At 44.1% G+C, this 17422-nt stretch overlaps 2 protein-coding genes, 1 long non-coding RNA gene and 1 other non-coding gene across 4 annotated transcripts; 1 reads left to right on the forward strand and 3 right to left on the reverse strand.

Annotated features, from left to right (window-relative positions):
- Positions 1–2401: 2401 nt before the first annotated feature.
- On the forward strand, positions 2402–6535 carry PEX12 (peroxisomal biogenesis factor 12). The gene is made up of 3 exons (XM_004041892.5): positions 2402–3429; positions 3734–4287; positions 5150–6535. The coding sequence occupies exons 1-3, from the start codon at positions 3304–3306 to the stop codon at positions 5547–5549; spliced, it is 1080 nt and encodes a 359-aa protein (XP_004041940.1). The 5' UTR covers positions 2402–3303; the 3' UTR covers positions 5550–6535.
- Positions 6536–7016: 481 nt separating this feature from the next.
- On the reverse strand, positions 7017–13081 carry LOC115934640 (uncharacterized). Its single transcript, XR_004070396.2, has 2 exons — positions 12684–13081; positions 7017–7452 (listed from the first exon to the last, which is right to left on the reverse strand). It is a non-coding gene; the product is annotated as an uncharacterized lncRNA (long non-coding RNA).
- On the reverse strand, positions 7576–7672 carry LOC115934840 (Z30 small nucleolar RNA). Its single transcript, XR_004070582.1, has one exon. It is a non-coding gene; the product is annotated as a Z30 small nucleolar RNA (small nucleolar RNA).
- Positions 13082–14440: 1359 nt separating the features above from the next.
- Positions 14441–14648, reverse strand: LOC109025290 (large ribosomal subunit protein eL39-like). Its single transcript, XM_019020371.4, has one exon. The coding sequence runs from the start codon at positions 14646–14648 to the stop codon at positions 14493–14495; it is 156 nt and encodes a 51-aa protein (XP_018875916.3). The 3' UTR covers positions 14441–14492.
- Between the last annotated feature and the right edge of the window lie 2774 nt (positions 14649–17422).

The following is a 17422-nucleotide window of genomic DNA, read 5'->3' on the forward strand; positions in this document are numbered from 1 at the left end:
TATTTGTATATATATATTATATATATATTTGTTTATATATATACCTGATCACACATCTCTGGTGTGTGAATCCTTCATTGGCTTCCCATTGCACTTGGGCTAAAATCCAGGGTCGTTCCCATGGCCTGTGAGTCCCTGCATGGTTTGGCCTGTCTACCTCTCTAACATCATTTTGTGCTTTTCAGTCACTGCTCATTTCCTTATCATTTCACCTTTTGCCAGTTATAATAGCCCTCAAACACACCAAGCTCTTTCCCACCTTAGGGTCTTCACAATACTCTTCCTTCTGCCTAATATTCTTTTCCCCAACTCCTCATATGGCTGGCTCCTCATAATTTAGGTCCTTGTTATGTCCTCAGAAGGGCATTCCAATTATCATGTCTAAAAGATTTGGGCCTCCCAGACCTCTTATTCGAGTTGCAAATTTCTTTTCTTTTCTTTTTTTTTTTTTTTGAGACAGTCTCACTCTGTCCCCCAGGCTGGAGTGCAGCGGTGTGACCTCGGCTCACTGCAACCTCCGCCTCCCGGGTTCAAGTGATTCTCCTGCCTCAGCCTCCAGAGTAGCTGGGATAACAGGCATCCGCCACCATGCACCACCACTCCAAGCTAATTTTTGTATTTTTAGTAGAGATGGGTTTTCGCCATGTCGGCTGGGCTGGTCTCAAACTCCTGACTTCGTGATCCACCCGTCTCAGCCTCCCAAAGTGCTGGGATTACAGGTATGAGCCACTATACCAGGCCCTACCTTTCCTTTTTCTTTTCTTTTCTTTTTTCTGGAGATGGAGTCTCGCTCAGTTACCCAGGCTGGAGTGCAATGGTGCAATCTCGGCTCACCACAACCTCCGCTTCCAGGGTTCAAGCGATTCTCCTGCCTCAGCCTCCCGAGTAGCTGGGATTACTGGTATGTGCCACCACGCCCAGCTAATTTTTTGTATTTCTAGTACGGACACGGTTTCTCCATGTTGGTCAGGCTGGTCATGACCTCTTGACCTCAGGTGATCCACCCGCCTCGGCCTCCCAAAGTGCTGGGATTACAGGCGTTCTTATGCCATACGTTTAGTTAACTTTTGGAGTACTTCCATGGGACTATCAATCAAGACATCTTGCCTTCCCCTGGCTAAGAGTGAAAGACAGGGTGGAGAGGGAACTTGAACCAAGAGAGGTCAGTCAAAATTTGTATCATGAGCAGAGTCACAAACAGAAATTGGTGGAAGCTCGTTCACTGCAACAACGTTGCCTTGATAAGAACTTCTAATTGCTGTCAGGCAGTCCCAATAGTATTGTTAAGTTCTTGTTCTTTCAGGGCTGGCTTTACTTATTTTGTGAGCTACTGCATACACTTCTAATAAATTCCGTTTTAGTTTAAATTAGCCTGTTTGTTTCTGTTGCTTGTAACCAAAGATCCCTAAGTGACAAAAATGTTTAATTTCCTGCTTGATTTAGTTGATGCTACCTCTCAACTTTGTATTTTTGCTATTCACTTAAGAAAAGCTTGTACATAACAGTTACTATTAAACAAGCACCTAATATGTATCCAGGTGCTTCATATGGATAAACTATGTCTAGTCTTAAAACTCTGTAAGGTAAAAATCATGTATCAATATAATGTCTTTTGGTAGAGTAAAAAACACTTTTTATAACTATAATTAAAGACAATTTGTAAGGTTTTCTCTCCTATTGGAATAACTAAATCCAAACCTTGTTTTTGAGGGTTCTCATTATGCAAACCAATTATTTTTATAACATAAGGGACTCTAGGGCAGTAAACAATACCTTCTATTCCCAGCTATTTAGCCCAGAGGTGGCACTTCCCAGAGGAAGGGAGGAGAGGTGGAACTCTCATCCAAATTCAATAAGGCTGTGTCAGCCAACTTCAGCGAGACAAAGCTGTACATAACATAAAAGCACTTTACAAACCTTAAGGTAAATCACATTCATTTTGGTATAAAAACGGCATGAAAGGAAACTTTCTGTCAAGTGTCCCCAGTGCATGCTAGTTACAATTCATAAAGCTCCCCTGCGTTAGTACTGTATTCATATCGCTGGTGGTGACATATACAACTGTGTTCAAGGATGGAGACCATTTTCATCCAGTATAGCAAGTGCATGCAGTTATGCTTGAATATAGCCAAAACCTGGAAGACGTTAAACCACCAGCTTGGATGAAAATTAACCGTCTCAAGTACTGAGGAACAAGCATGAACCTTTCTCGATCCAATCATCTTTCCTTATAATTGGCGGCAATAAATCTAAGGCTCCTATCTCCTGCTATGTCGCTTTAAATCATTTCTGGAAGGCTAAGACATATAAATTAACCACCATCCCTGCCGCGCGCGTACAGCAAAGTCCTTTCCACCTCCAGATTCCCTTCCTCCCTCCGCCCCTAGCTCCATCGCCTGCCGGAACACAGGGCTCAGCACCGGGCCCGAGCTCTGGCTCCCGGCGCCAGACGTCTGCGCGGTGCCCCAAACAGCTTGTCAAAAAGACCTCGCAGAGAGAGGTTCAGAGCTGTAGCTTTCCAGCGAGGCTACCATGCAGACCCAGCTACGAAAACTAAACCAAACTAGCGGAGAATTGACAGCCAAAACCAGCCCACAAGTGCCCTCTTCTATTTCAGCGGGGCGGGAGCGGAAGTTCAGGTGGGTCATAGAGTTCTCTAGTTCTGGTTTCCGGACCGCATTCGGGACTAGAGCGCCTCTCTTCCGCCAGGCATCCTTGAGGTCCTGGTGGTTTCATTTCCGGGTGCGGCTTCTGTCATAAAGCGGAGACCTCCCTTCAAACGTGGCGTCGTGGGTTGTTTGCGCCTCGCCTGGGGTCAGCGAGCAAGGACGGGCGCGGGCGGGGATACTCAAAGCCAACAGCTGGAGTCAGTCCTCGTGTCCCGGGCTCACAGTGGCACGACTGAATCCTCAGAGTCGGCTGGCTTTTGAGCTCTCACGATTGGGGAGGAGGGGGCGTTTCTGGTTCGCAGCTCCAGAGGATTGCGTTCCTTCCCCCATACCTGTCCCCCACAGTCACGCTGTGCCCTGACGTGCAGCATTTGACAAGTTACCCCCTCGCCACATACTACTTCCACCCACGTCCGAGTTAACTTTGTTCTTAACCTTCTTGAGACTACCCTCGGCCTCCAGGTCTTTTTTTCCCAGTTCATTTTTGCCCATAAGATTGAGTTTCGCGTTTCAGATATCATGCAGAAAGTTTACCTTTAAGACTGAGCACCCATCTGATACTCTTCCTCCCGAAAAAGTTCATGCTCACGAGAGAGTTTGTGGGAAAAGTGAAAGCCAGTACACGCAGGAAACTATGGCTGAGCACGGGGCTCACTTCACAGCTGCTTCTGTGGCCGATGACCAGCCATCCATCTTTGAGGTGGTAGCACAGGACAGTTTAATGACAGCAGTGAGACCCGCTCTTCAGCATGTGGTCAAGGTAAGGTATTAATTCTTGGAAAGGTTTTAGGGACAACTGGGTAAAAAACAAACGAATAATTTGTGCTTATTTGGTAGCCTAGCGTTTGAAATAGCCAATTTGCAAATAACTTGTATCCCATGACTTAAGAGTTACTGAGTCTCTGTTATGTGTAGAGACCTGTACTGAATACCCAGCATTTCGGGGTCCAAAAGTGACTTATTTAAGACAAATTGTGTAGACTTTAGAGGAAAAGGGGGAATGTAAATAGGTGTAGAACTTGTGTAATGGAATGAATTTCACTTATTGCTTTATTTTGCTTTAGGTTCTTGCAGAATCAAATCCCACCCACTATGGCTTCTTGTGGAGGTGGTTTGATGAAATCTTTACTCTGCTAGATCTTCTGCTCCAGCAACATTATCTGTCTAGAACCAGTGCCTCATTTTCTGAAAACTTTTACGGCTTAAAGAGAATTGTAATGGGGGACACTCACAAGTCTCAGAGATTGGCTAGTGCTGGTCTCCCAAAGCAGCAGCTTTGGAAATCTATTATGTTCCTGGTTCTTCTTCCCTATCTGAAAGTGAAGCTGGAGAAGCTGGTTTCTAGCCTGAGAGAAGAGGATGAATATTCTATTCATCCCCCTTCTTCCCGCTGGAAACGATTTTACAGAGCCTTCCTGGCAGCCTACCCATTTGTGAACATGGCCTGGGAAGGATGGTTTCTTGTACAACAACTTCGATACATCCTAGGAAAAGCTCAGCATCACTCACCACTGCTGAGGCTGGCTGGAGTTCAGCTAGGTCGACTGACAGTTCAGGATATACAAGCTCTGGAGCACAAACCAGCTAAGGCCAGCATGATGCAGCAACCAGCCAGGAGGTAAGGCCTTAACATTTCCAAAAGATCTTTAGTTAGTAAATTCGAAAATCTTATTCCAGTTTTGTAAAATTCACCTCCCTGTTAACTTTGTGGCATTTCATAGAGTCATAGAAAAGCTATTCTTTGTGTCCATAAAACAAGGACTGTCATCCTGGTAACCTTCACCATACTAGGTATACTTTAGTGCATACTTGCTATGTCCCAGGCCCTGTACTAGGTGCTTGCTTTACGTACATTATCTCAATCCTCAACACAACCCAATGAAGTAAATGTATTAGCTCACAGTTGAGGAAACTAAACCCAAGCAGTTAAGTACCTTGCCAAAGTCACGTAGGTACATAGTTAGGTGGCAGAGCTGGGATTCAAACCAAATCAATATAATTCTAAAGACTGTGCTCTGTGAGCCACTACACCCAGCCTAAGACTGTGCTCTTAATCATGATGCTGTGCTCCTTCTAGTTCATATTTGTGTTCTCCTACAAGTTCAAATATATACATTCCTCAATACTGCTAAGTTTTTTATTAAGTGAATTGGGTTTTTTTTTTTTTTCTGGATCACTATCTTCCACTAAAAAAAGGGAGGAGGTCTATATAATTAAATTCTCTACTGATTTATCTTTCAAAACACAAAACCAAACCCTAATCATGTTACTAAAAACAAAGCTTAGCTCCTATGCTCCTAAAATATTGTAAGTTAGAATCACTTAGAATAGATCCTTAAGGAGATAGTACCAGTCTACCAACCATTCAGTCTCCCAGTGATTCTGATGAAAAATGTATGAATTGCATTTATGTTAGTCGCTTTGTAATTATACCTAAATAAAGTTTCTCTCTTTGCCTCCTTGTTCTTTTCTCCCAACAGTGTTAGTGAGAAGATAAAGTCAGCTCTGAAGAAAGCTGTTGGGGGTGTTGCCTTATCCCTGTCTACTGGCCTTTCTGTGGGTGTATTCTTCTTGCAGTTCCTTGACTGGTGGTACTCATCTGAAAATCAAGAAACCATCAAGTCATTGACTGCCCTGCCTACTCCACCACCACCTGTACACCTAGACTATAACTCTGATTCTCCCCTCTTACCCAAAATGAAGACTGTGTGCCCACTGTGTCGTAAAACCCGGGTGAATGATACTGTTCTTGCCACCTCTGGCTATGTGTTTTGTTACCGCTGTGTGTTTCATTATGTGAGGAGTCACCAAGCTTGTCCCATCACAGGTTATCCAACAGAAGTACAACATCTGATTAAACTCTACTCCCCTGAGAACTGAAAGGGAATCATGTCTTATCCTCACAACAAAAGTATTGCGCTGTAATGTCACAGAGCTGGTTTCAGCATGGTATTGACACTTCTCAGCCTCAATTCATAACTATATGAACTTTAAATGATTATATGGATTTCTTTAAATGGATATGCCCATTTGATCCTAACCTTTTAGCCTGCTCTCTAGAACCCTACTTACAGTTGACCAAGCTGCTTAAAGTAGAAGAATCAGGACTGGCAGGGGATATGAGGGCCAGTGTAGAGATTAAACAGAATAATGAGTACACAAGTTTTTGCCTATCCCTTTCCTTAAAATATAAGAAATACAGAAGCTCTTAGGAAAAACCCAGGTTAGACCGCATAAAAAATAAAGTGAACAGTGAGGTGGTAGCAAGACTTCTTTTTAGAAAAGAAAGCATTTACCTGCCTGTCTGTAAGGTGGAAATTTCATCAGTTTGCAAACGATAAGAAATGTAGACCTGCTCTTGATAGAGATGCTTAGAAACACTTTGGTGGGGGGAAAAGCTCCTTCCATATACTGTGAGACATTTGTTAAGTGACATCTGTTGTTTATCAGCTTTTAAGGATAAAAACGGATATTTTAAAAGTTGGATATTTAGGATATTTGAGGATATTCCTTTATGAGCTCTCCATATCCTTCTTGGGAAACTGGTTAAAAAAGGAATAGGGGTTGAGTGTTACAGAGAGTAGTCTGAAGATTCCTGTGTGAAAGCAAAGCTAACAAGCAATGAAGAGATGAAGCAAAATACTAATCTAATTGTGTAAAGAAAGGATATTTTAATAAGTTCTTTCTGCTTGCTGCTAAGAGTTTGCTAAACTGTCATGAATTATTCTGGTTATTACTAAAGTTTCTATGAAACACTTAAGTAGATTTTAAGAATAAATGTTTCTGGAAAAGAACTTCTATGTTATGATTTTGTAGAAATGTAAAGATTACTTGAGGTGTTTAAAATAAATTTTTCATTCAGACTACCTTTGACTTTTTGAGGTGTTTTTATATTAACATTTTGCCAATTCAGTAGTTGGAACAAAAATCCTCTGCTCCAACAACAAGAATTCAGCCTCATGCAAAATACCTTGCATCAACTTAAGAAACACTTAAGTTGCCTGTGTAGGAGGATTTATGCCATTGGATTGGCAGACTGGTGAAAACACGGGTTAAAAAAAAATCATCACTAGAAGAGGAAGGATGAAAATGATTTTTAAGAGCCTCTGCTGACATAAGTGTTTTCCAATACTTTAACTCATTTTACCAGTTCAAAGCACATTCTCTGATAGCACAAAGGTGATAAAGCTAAAATTTTAAATAGAATATCCCATGGATTTTAACATTAAGACATTTATGATGTTAGTTGAGACAATAAAAAAATATTAAAACTTTTATATGCCATAAGAAAAGTATAATGAATTTTAAAATTCTCGTTAAACCTCAAAGGTTTTACCAAAGCAAATATCATGGTTAATTAAACATTTTTTTATTTTTTTATTTTTTTACTGAGACAGAGTCTCACTCTGATGCCAAGGCTTGAGTGCAGTGGTGTGATCTCGGCTCACTGCAACCTCCACCTCCTGGGTTCAAACAATTCTGCCACCTCAGCCTCCTAAGTAGCTGTGATTACAGGTGCGTGCCACCACGCCTGGCTAATTTTTGTATTTTTAGTAGAGGCGGGGTTTTGCCATGTTGGCCAGGCTGGTGTTGAACTCCTGACCTCAAGTGATCCGCCTGCCTTGGCCTCCCAAAGTGCTGGGATTACAGGCGTGAACCACTGTGCCTGGCCAATTAAACGTTTTTAATACAGTAATAAGTGAATAATAGAATTGAGCCAGATTCAGGATTGAAATGATGTAGTCCTCCATGAAGAATTCAAAGCAAGAGTTTTCATCTCAACCTAAGGAGGAAAACATGAGAATATCAGTAATTCAAAAGAATATAAAAGAAACATCTTAAACATAATAAAACCAGTGTCCAAACAGGATACAACACACCTGTGTGGAAAAACCACAATCAGAATCAGCTCAGAGAGAAGATTAAGAGATCATACCCTGGTCAAAGCCAACAGTGAAGCAATGGCAATACCAGGTCAGGCTCTACTTCACTCATCATCGCATCGCTGCATTTCATCTCCTTGTATTACCTAAGAGCAACCCAGTGCCCTAGTTTCACATCCAAGAAAACATAGGCTTACCTATGAAAAAAAATAAAGCCTTCTATTCAGGTAAGTTTCAACCATGGGTTTCTAATTAATATTTCTTTCTTTTTTTTAAGACAGGGTCTTACTCTGTCACCCAGGCTGGAGTGCAATGGCCTGATCATGGCTCACTGCAGTCTCAACCTCCCCAGGCTCAGATGATCATCCCACCTCAGCCTCCCAAGTAGCTGGGACTACAGTCACAGGCCACCACATCTGGCTAATTTTTGTACTTTTTGTAGAGACAGGGTTTTACCATGTTGTCCAGGCTGTTCTCAAACTCCTGGACTCAAGCAATCCACCTTCTCCAGCCTCCCAAAATGCGTGGATTACAGGCGTGAGCCACCATGCCTGGCCTGTTTTCAATTAATATATATATATATATTTTTATTTTGAGACAAGGTTTCACTCTTGTCAACCAGGCTGGAGTGCACTGGTGTGATCATGGCTCACTGTAGCCTCAAACTCCTGGGCTCAGGTGATCCAACCAGGTAGCTAGGACTACAGGTGCATGTCACCATCCCTGGCTAATTCTTTTTAAATTTTTGTAGAGACAGAGTCTCGGTATGTTTCCCAGGCTGGTCTCAAACTCCTGGCTTCAAGTGATCCTCCTGCCTTGGCCTCCCAAAACCCTGGGATCACAGGCTTGAGCCCATAAGCCTGCCCTTAGCCTAGTTCAAAAGCAAAAGCTTTAGAAAATATATTTTCTTTTTAAAAATTTCTTTATTTTTTCTGGAGACAGGGTCTTGCCCTGTCACCTAGCCTGGAGTGCAGTGGCACGATCATGGCTCACTGTGGCCTCAAACTGCTGGGCTCAAGCAATCCTCCCACCCCAGCCTTCTGAGTAGCTGACATCTCAGGTGAGCACCACCACGCCCAGAGTCTTGCCATGTTGCCCAGGGTGGTCTCAAACTGCTGGGCTCAAGTGATCTTCCCTCTTTGGCCTTCCAAAGTGCTGGATTACAGGTGTGAGCTACTGTACCTGGCCTAGAAAAGATTTTTTTTTTTTGAAATGGAGTCTCACTGTGTCGCCCAGGCTGGAGTGCAGTGGCGCAATCTCGGCGCACTGCAGCCTCAGCCTCCCAAATAGCTGGGACTACAGGCATGTGCCATCACGCCCAGCTAATTTTTGTATTTTTAGTAGAGATGGGGTTTCACCATGTTGGCCAGGCTGGTCTTGAACTCCTGACCTCAAGTGATCTGCCACTGCCAGCCTTGGCCTCCCAAAGTGCTGGGATTACAGGCATGAGCCACCACGCCGGGCCTAGAAAAGATTTTCTACTAAATTTCTTTATAAACTCCAGTTCCTTTAATACGCAATTTGATTTATAATTCTTCTGCCAACAAAGATTAAAATTATAGTCATAAAAGTTTTTAAACTAGAATCTTTTATCTGAAGAGTCCAAGAACCCAGAGAGGCTATGATTTGCCGAAGATCCATAGGAAATTAACTGCAGAGCTGGAAAGAGAACTTGAGGTATGATTACCAGATTTATATTTTTTCAGTAACAACTAAATAAAAGGTTCAATTTCATTTTTCTCTAGGGTACTACCTTTAGATTTACTAATGAGGAAGGACATGGAAGATAAAGCAGGGCAAAGCATGGGTAATTCACAATCTGAAAAATCAATTTGTGAATGAGAAACCTGACCTCCACTCCACTCCACTCCCTCACTCTGTCACCCAGGCTAGAGTGCAGTGGCACAGTCTCGGCTCACTGCAACCTCTGCCTCCCAGGTTCAAGTGATTCTCCTGCCTCAGCCTCCTGAGTAGCGGAGACTACAGGCATGCACCACCACACCCAGCTAATTTTTGCACTTTTTAGTAGAGATGGGCTTTCACCATATTGGCCAGGCTGGTCTTGAACTCCTGACCTTGTGATCCACCCACCTCAACCTCCCAAAGTGCTGGGATTATGGGCGTGAGCCACCGCGCCTGGCCTCTTTATTTTATTTTTTGAGACAGATTCTCACTCTGTCACCCAGGCTGGAATGCAGTGGCACTATCTCAGCTCACTTTAGCCTCTGCCTCCTGGGTTCAAGCAGTCCTCCCACCTCAGCCTCCCAGGTAGCTGGGATTACAGGCATGCACAATCAGGCCTAGCTAATTTTTGCATTTTCAGTAGAAATGGGGTTTTGCCATGTTGGCCAGGCTGGTCTTGAACTCCTGACTTCAAGTGATCTGCCCACCTCGGCCTCTGAAAGTGCTGGGATTACAGGCATGAGCCACCGCACCTGGCCTCTCCAGACTTTCAAAATGATATTGTCAGTATCTAAAATTCTGGGGCCACCATATACTGCCTTCAGCCATCTATAAATATCAATAGACTGATATTCCCTAGTTAAAACTGACAGCTGTTGGTCTATGTTCACTATTCAGCAACTAAGCTCCATAAAGAGGAAAACTAGGTCGGGCACAGTGGTTCGCACCTCTAATCCCAGCACTTTGGGAGGCCGAGGCAGGCAGGTCACCTGAGGCCAGGAGTTCCAGACCAGCCTGGCCAACGTGGCGAAACCCCGTCTCTATTAAAAGTACAAAAATTAGCCGGGCATGGTGGCAGGCACCTGTAATGCCAGCTACTCAAGAGGCTGAGGCAGGACAATAGCTTGAACCTGGGAGGCGGAGGTTGCAGTGAGCTGAGATTGCACCACTGCACTCCAGCCTGGGTGACAAGAGTGAGATCCTGTCTCAAAAAAAAAAAAAAAAAAAAAAGAAAGAAAGAAAGAAAGAAAACAGAGGCCTCAGCCTCTGTTTAAGCCTTCAAGCATAACCCTTGTGTAACAGGCACTTCATAAGTTACTTTCCCTCTTTTGAGACAGAGATCAGAGCTTAATAACTTAAATAAATCTGCCAAAAATAATGAAACTTGTGAGCAAAGCCAAGCTCTGAACCAATGAGTGCTTGGCTCTAAAACCCACGTTCCTTCTGGCAGACAATACTGCTATCTCAATGGGCCTCCTGCCTCCAGTTTCTCTCCCATCCAATGTACTTTGAATCGTACACACTTACTAACCCTTATATATGGAGGTGTGATTACTCACAAGCATTCAGTTGCTCTCCATAGTCTAGGAAATAAAATCCTAACGACTTTGTTTAGCAATCAAGATGTTTCAAAACAGACCAATATTTATCCTTAAATACACCATAAATAACCCAAACATGTCTTTTGTTTGTTTGTTTGTTTGAGATAGAGTCTCGCTCTGTCGCCCAGGCTGCAGTGCAGTGGTGCAATCTCAGCTCACTGCAAACTCAGCCTCCTGGGTTCAAGCGATTCTCCTGCCTCAGCTTCCCAAGTAGGTGGGATTACAGGCATGAGCCACCATGCCCAACTAATTTTTGTATTTTTAGTAGAGACAGGGTTTCGCCATGTTGGCCAGGCTGGTCTTAAACTCCTGACCTCAAGTGATCCACCTGCCTTGGCCTCCCAGGTGCTGGGATTATAGGTGTGAGCCACTGTGCCGGGCCCCCAAACATATCTTACAGTCTAATCAACCCAGATTATTCCTTAGTCCTCATATTGGCTCTATTTGACCTTATGCCCTCCATCTAGAAAGTCTTTCCACCTCTGTAGAAATCCTTCCTGCACTTCAAAATCCTATCCCTGCAGTTTGCAACCCTTCAAAATGCCATCTTTTGCATGAAGCCTTTTTTCATCAATCCAACAGGAAGTATCTGTCCTCCTTCTGAATTATGAAAGCACCTTAATACCTGTTTTGTGGTACCTATTTCACTTTGTATTTTAAGATCCAGACAGCCAGCCTACCATGTAATTCAAGATCTTTACAAGTTGAATCCCTCCCTATCTGCTTCATCATCAGCTGGGCAAACCTCCCATGTGCTCCAGCCACATGCGGCAGGTACATTTTCCTAGTTCCTGGAGTGCTTTCTCCACCCCTTTCGATGGGGAGAAAACCTAAGTATACTTTTTTTTTTTTAAGATTTTTAACATTATTTGGATTCTTAGTTTGTGGGAAAAGAGTAAGATAGACACATCTAGATTGTTATATAGCTCAGGCTTTTTAAGGGGGATATTTAAACATACAGTATATAACTTTAAAATGCCCAGGTGTGGGGAGATTTGCCTTATCACTCAAAAAAAGGGTCAAGAGTAATCATCCCAAGTTTAGGTTGAAGTGGGTAAGATTACAGCCAGAGATTAAAAGCTCACACATCCATAAGCAAGGTCCCAGTCAGGCATCTGGAAGGGCAAAGGGATGGCTCTGTGCTGGCTGAGTAAAAGGCGCTTTCATGGAGGGATAAATACCCACCCTAAGTATACTTTTTAAACTTTACTCAAGGCCGGGAGCGGTGGCTTTGGCCTGTAATCCCAGCACTTTGGGAGGCCGAGGCGGGTGGATCAGGAGGTCAGGAGTTCAAGACCAGCCTGGCCAACATGGTGAAACCCCATCTCTACTAAAAACGCAAAAATTAGCCGGGCGTGGTGGTGTGCGCCTGTAATCCCAGCTACTTGGGAGGCTGAGGCTGAGAACTGCTTGAAGCCGGGAGGCGGCGGTTGCATTGAGCCGAGATAGCGCCACTGGACTCCAACCTGGGAGGCAGAGCGAGACTCCCGTCTCAAAAAAAAACAAAACAAAAATAAACTTTACTCAAATATCACTTTCTGTTAAATGTCCTTAATTCCTTCAATCATCCCCCTTTTCTAACTCTCACAGCACTTTCTTCCACTACGGCACGCATCACACGCCAACTACTCACCAGTTCACGTTTTCCGCCCTCTCTCCCACTTGCCCAATCACAGAGTTCCTAAAGAACCAGGACTATGTTCTACTAGTCTTTGTAGCCACTGCACTCGGAATGGTGCCTAGTACATAGGAATGAGCGTTTAATTCATTGAATGAGCGACTCTTCCTACTAAACCCTAAGCTCCTAGATTATAAAAGCATCAACACAAGTTATAAATCCGACTTACCTCCAACATTTCACGTAGGTAAAGACCATACCTCAAGCACCTCCAAGCCCTCATTTCCCCAGCCTCTACCTCATGGCCCTCTGCACAGCCATCTGCGCACAACCAGTGCTTACACACAGGAGGCCCTCAAAATAATACTAATAATCTAAGGTCCAAATCCCACGAACTCCCGGGAAGACTGAGAGTAAGGCCGGAGCCAAGGCTTGAACCAAACACCCAGGAAGGAATCTGCAGCCCGCTTTTCTAAGTCGTAAAACTCTACGACCTGGACTCTCTCAGGAAGCCTGCTCCGGCCTGAGGAGGATGGAGGTAGCCAAGCTCTCCAGATTTCTGTCCACGGCCAAACGTGCTTCCAGCGTCCCTCTCCTCTGCTTCTCCGCCCGGCTCAGGTCTTACAGCCTAGCGCGGCTCTCTCCGAACAACCAATCCCACGGCGGCCATCGGGTCACGTGGGCGCCCCTGAGGCGGGGCTGGTGCGAGGAGCAGCCAATCGAAGGCCGAGGCGAACGTCAGGGGTGGAGCAAAAGGGATGGCGGACGCATCTTTTCCGTCACCTCTTTGCGTTGCGGTGTCTATCCTGAGAGACCAGTCGCTTTCCAAGTTCTGAGCAATTCTCCCCCGCCCCCTCCACAATTCCCCACCGTCGGCCGTCGGGGCGACTGTTAGGCAGAGTGGTTTTGCCTGTACCCTGTTTCATAACTGGGAATGAGCATATGAGGCAGGATTATAGTGTGTGTGCCCTGGGATTGCGGGAAGAAATGGTTTTGGGTTTTTTTTTTTTTTTTTTGTGACAGGGTCTCACTCAAGTCGCCCAGGCTGGAGTGCAGTGGCGCGATCTCGGCTCACTGCCACTTCCGCCTCCCAGGCTCAGGCGATTCTCCTGCTTCGGCCTTCTGAGCAGCTTGGATTACAGGCAGGCGTCACCACGCCCGGCTGGTTTTATTTATTTATTTATTTATTTATTTTCCTGAGATGGAGTTTCGCTCTGTCGCCCAGGCTGCAGTGTAGTGGCGCGATCTCGGCTCACTGCAACCTCCGCCTCCCAGGTTCAAGCGGTTCTCGTGCCTCAGCCTCCCGAGTAGCTGTATTACAGACACCCACCATCATGCCGGGCAAATTTTTGTACTTTTGTAGAGACGGGGTTTCAACGTGTTGGCCAGGCTGGTCTTGAACTCCTGACCTCAGGTGATCCTACCGCCTCGGCCTCCCACAGTGCTGGGATTACAGGCGTGAGCCACCGTGCCCGGCCTCAACTGTGTTTAGATTGGTGGGGGGCAGAGAGCGAAAGCAGGGAAAGCTATTGCAATGGTCCAGGTGAGAGCTAATAGGAGCTTAAATTAGACTGGCAGTGGAAATAGAGGAGTGGCATATGAAAGGCGAATGAGGATTGTGATGAATGTTAGACAGGAATGGGTAAAAGGACATGAAGAAGTAAAATGGAGAGTCTTCTGTACCAGACCCACTCAAGGCCTCTTTCGTTCGTTAAGGATTGGAGAGATTAGACAGTGAAGACAACGTGCCTTTGCACGTGCCATTTCCTCTACCTGGTTTATCTTTCTCCCATCCATCTCCCTTTCTCTCAACTTGTTGCTTTCTTTCTTTTTTTTTTTTTTTGAAATGAAAGGTCTCACATATTTATTACTGGACTCAGCCAACCAAAGCGTTCATAACAGATTCAGAGAGAAAAAATATGTCCCCAATAAAACATGCCCAACTCTCCAGATAGTGGTGACATTTTCAGGTTGATATGATAATGTGATTGTGACCTTCAGACATCATAAATACGTGTGCCATCTCATGTGCAATTCCTTATAGACCCAGCTTGGTTCTTCTCCAATGTCTCCTTTTGGAGTTGTACCTGGTTTTATTACCAATTTTTATCTGAATCCACTGGGGAATGGGACGATTTTGCTTTTGTTTCTTGGCCAGGAATTGCTTAATCCTAAAAGTCTTGTGAGAAGACATGGCAAGAAGCAGAGTCAAGCACATACCACGATGGCGGAGAAAGGAAGAGAGGGGGAAACCTGTTGCTTTCTTACTTACAGGTTCCAGCTCACAAATCATCTCATCTAGGAAATCTTTTCTGATGCTCACTGATAGTTATTGTCACTCCTCAGAACACCTAGAGAACACTGCTCATTACATTGCAAACTCTTTAGAGTGGTACTAGAGCGTAGTGGTCATGTATGTGGACTATTTTGGCAAGTAACTTGAATTCTTTGTTCTTCAGTATCACTATTTGTAAAAAGGAGGCTAATAATAGCATCTACCTAATAGAACTGTTACAAGATCAATGACAACAATGCCTAATACATAGAGTGCTCAGTTGATGTTATTGTGTATGTTGTATTGTTATGAGTTGTTTAGTACATGTTTTCCCTCTTTAGATTGTGAATGATCTCAGCTCACTGCAACCCCCGCCTCCTGGGCTCAGCATCCCAAATAGGTGGGATTACAGGCATGCACTACCACACCCGGCTGATTCTTGTATTTTTAGTAGAGATGGAGTTTCGCCATGTTGGCCAGGCTGGTCTCGAACTCTTGACCTCAAGTGATCCACCCACCCACCTTGGCCTCCGAAAGTGCTGGGATTACAGTCGTGAGCCACCGAGCCCAGCAGGGACGTGTGTCTTATTCTTCCAGCTAATAGTAAGGCTTTCTGGCAGGATGAGAGTAACTGGGCTTTGGATTCAGATAGGTCAGTGTTCAGCTCTCAGCTCTGCCACTTGCTAGATGTGTGACTTTGTGCTTTACCTCAATGAACTCAGTTTTTTTCATTTATGTAATGTGAAAATAACACATGTCTTGCAAGTTATTCTGAGGATTATATTTGAGAAGGAAAGTTGCATATTTGGCTCAAGGAAGGCAGTTACTAAATGAGAGCTTTTATTTTGATGGGTAGCCCCAGATTGTAGCACCATGTTTAGAACATTGTAAGCGCTCAACAATTGATTATCATTATTATTATTTGAGACAGAGTCTCGCTCTGTCACCCAGGCTAGAATGCAGTGGTGCGATCTCGGCTCACTGCAACCTCTGCCTCCTGGGTTCAAGTGATTCTCATGCCTCAGCCTCCCAAGTAGCTGGGATTACAGGCGCATGCCACCATGCCCAGCTAATGTTTGTATTTTTAGTAGAGATGAGGTTTCGCCATGTTTGTTAGGCTGGTCTTGAACTCCTGACCTCAAGTGATCCGTCTGCCTTGGCCTCCCAAAGTGTTGGGATTACAGGCGTGAGCCACTGCGCTTAGCCGACAATTGATTATTGGATGAAAATGGCATTACATGCCAGGCACCATATGTGGCAAAGAGCACATGTTAACACACATTTACTCTTTATGTGTATCATTTCACTTCATTCTGACAAATACTCTGTGGAGGAGGCTCTGTTATTATCTCCAGTTTACACAGAAGAAATTGGAGGCTTAGGTTAGTTTAACAAAGTTTTCATAGCTAGAATGTGGCAGAGCTGAGATTTGAACACCTTAGGAGCCCCAAAATAGCTGATCGAATGAAAGAATGAATGAAAGTGAGGAAACTTACACGGAGTCAGGTAGTGGCATAATGGAGCCCTTGGTCACTATTCTATTTACACTCTTTGGATCATCTCTATGAAAGAATTGGGGGTGAGATGGAGGCACCTGGGGGTAAAGAGACCAACTTTTCCCCTTTAGTTGCTATTTGACAGTTTATGTCTGGTGAACATGCAGGTTCGCGTCTGGTGAACATAAGTACAACTGTGGATAAACAGAAATGCTTAGTGAATAAACACATCTTAAATAAATTCGGGGTTCTCGTTCTTAGCAATCATCAATAGCATGGCCAGATGAATTATCCTGAGACAGGAAAAAGCATAATCTAAGTTACCGATTTCAAGTTGTTTTGTATCAGGAACATTTGCTTGGGAGCTATCAAAGCCAAGATGTGAAGTCCTCCCTGGCCTGACAACCTAACTATTCATATCCAGGGGACTTGACTAAGAAGCTTTGAAGAAGGAAAAGAAGTTCCCGTTGCTCATTTTCCACGTTATTCCCCGCTTCTCTTGATTTGATCCCCAGTACTACCCTGTAGAAGAAGAAGAAGAAAACAGCAATCTAGTTCCTAGTTCTCCTGACCAAATGATGTTATTCCTCTTGATTGGGAAGAAAATGGGGAGGTACTTAGACTTCTGATTTTGAAGGCTTTCAAGCAATCCAGAATCCCAAACTTGAAAGAGTGAAAGAGTACAAGTCTTTGAATTAGACAGACCTAGTTTGGGATCTTCACTCTTCCACTCTCTGGCCGTATAGTCTCAGTTTTTGTGTGATGTGTAGTGCTCCCAGCATGGTCCCTTGCATCTGGTAAGCACATTTTCAGTAAATGGTGGTCATTTTTAGCCTTTGAAACGTAAGTAATATCAGAGGGATTTCAATATGAAAGTGAGGCCGAGAATTAAGGTAGACAGGAGAACTAAAAGTGAGACTGGATTCAGAAGTGACACGAATGAAAAATGAGTTAAAGCTGAGAGCAGACCTTTGGAGCTTATTATGTTGCTGTGTGAATTATATATCATAGTACCCATTCTGCCTCCTCTCCTGGAAACTCATTTTAGCCAAACATGTACAAAGAGTGATGCCAGCAGAGCAGAACTTTGTTGGGCAGTGGCGTCAGCTAACAACAACGACAAAAATAGGGATGTCCAGAGACTTATTTAAGAATGTCGTTTCATCATAAACGAATTGAAGTAGAGATACAGAGTAC

Source organism: Gorilla gorilla, chromosome 4 (assembly GCF_029281585.2).
Source record: "Gorilla gorilla gorilla isolate KB3781 chromosome 4, NHGRI_mGorGor1-v2.1_pri, whole genome shotgun sequence".
NCBI lineage: Eukaryota > Metazoa > Chordata > Mammalia > Primates > Hominidae > Gorilla > Gorilla gorilla.

Excerpts from the sequence above, each read along its gene's own strand:
- PEX12 (XM_004041892.5), top strand. The coding sequence starts at position 3,304 with ATGGCTGAGCACGGGGCTCACTTCACAGCTGCTTCTGTGGCCGATGAC. Across the intron at positions 3,430-3,733 it reads CTCTTCAGCATGTGGTCAAG|GTTCTTGCAGAATCAAATCC; the intron begins GTAAGGTATTAA and ends ATTTTGCTTTAG. Across the intron at positions 4,288-5,149 it reads ATGCAGCAACCAGCCAGGAG|TGTTAGTGAGAAGATAAAGT; the intron begins GTAAGGCCTTAA and ends TTCTCCCAACAG.
- LOC109025290 (XM_019020371.4), bottom strand. The coding sequence starts at position 14,648 with ATGTCTTCTCACAAGACTTTTAGGATTAAGCAATTCCTGGCCAAGAAA.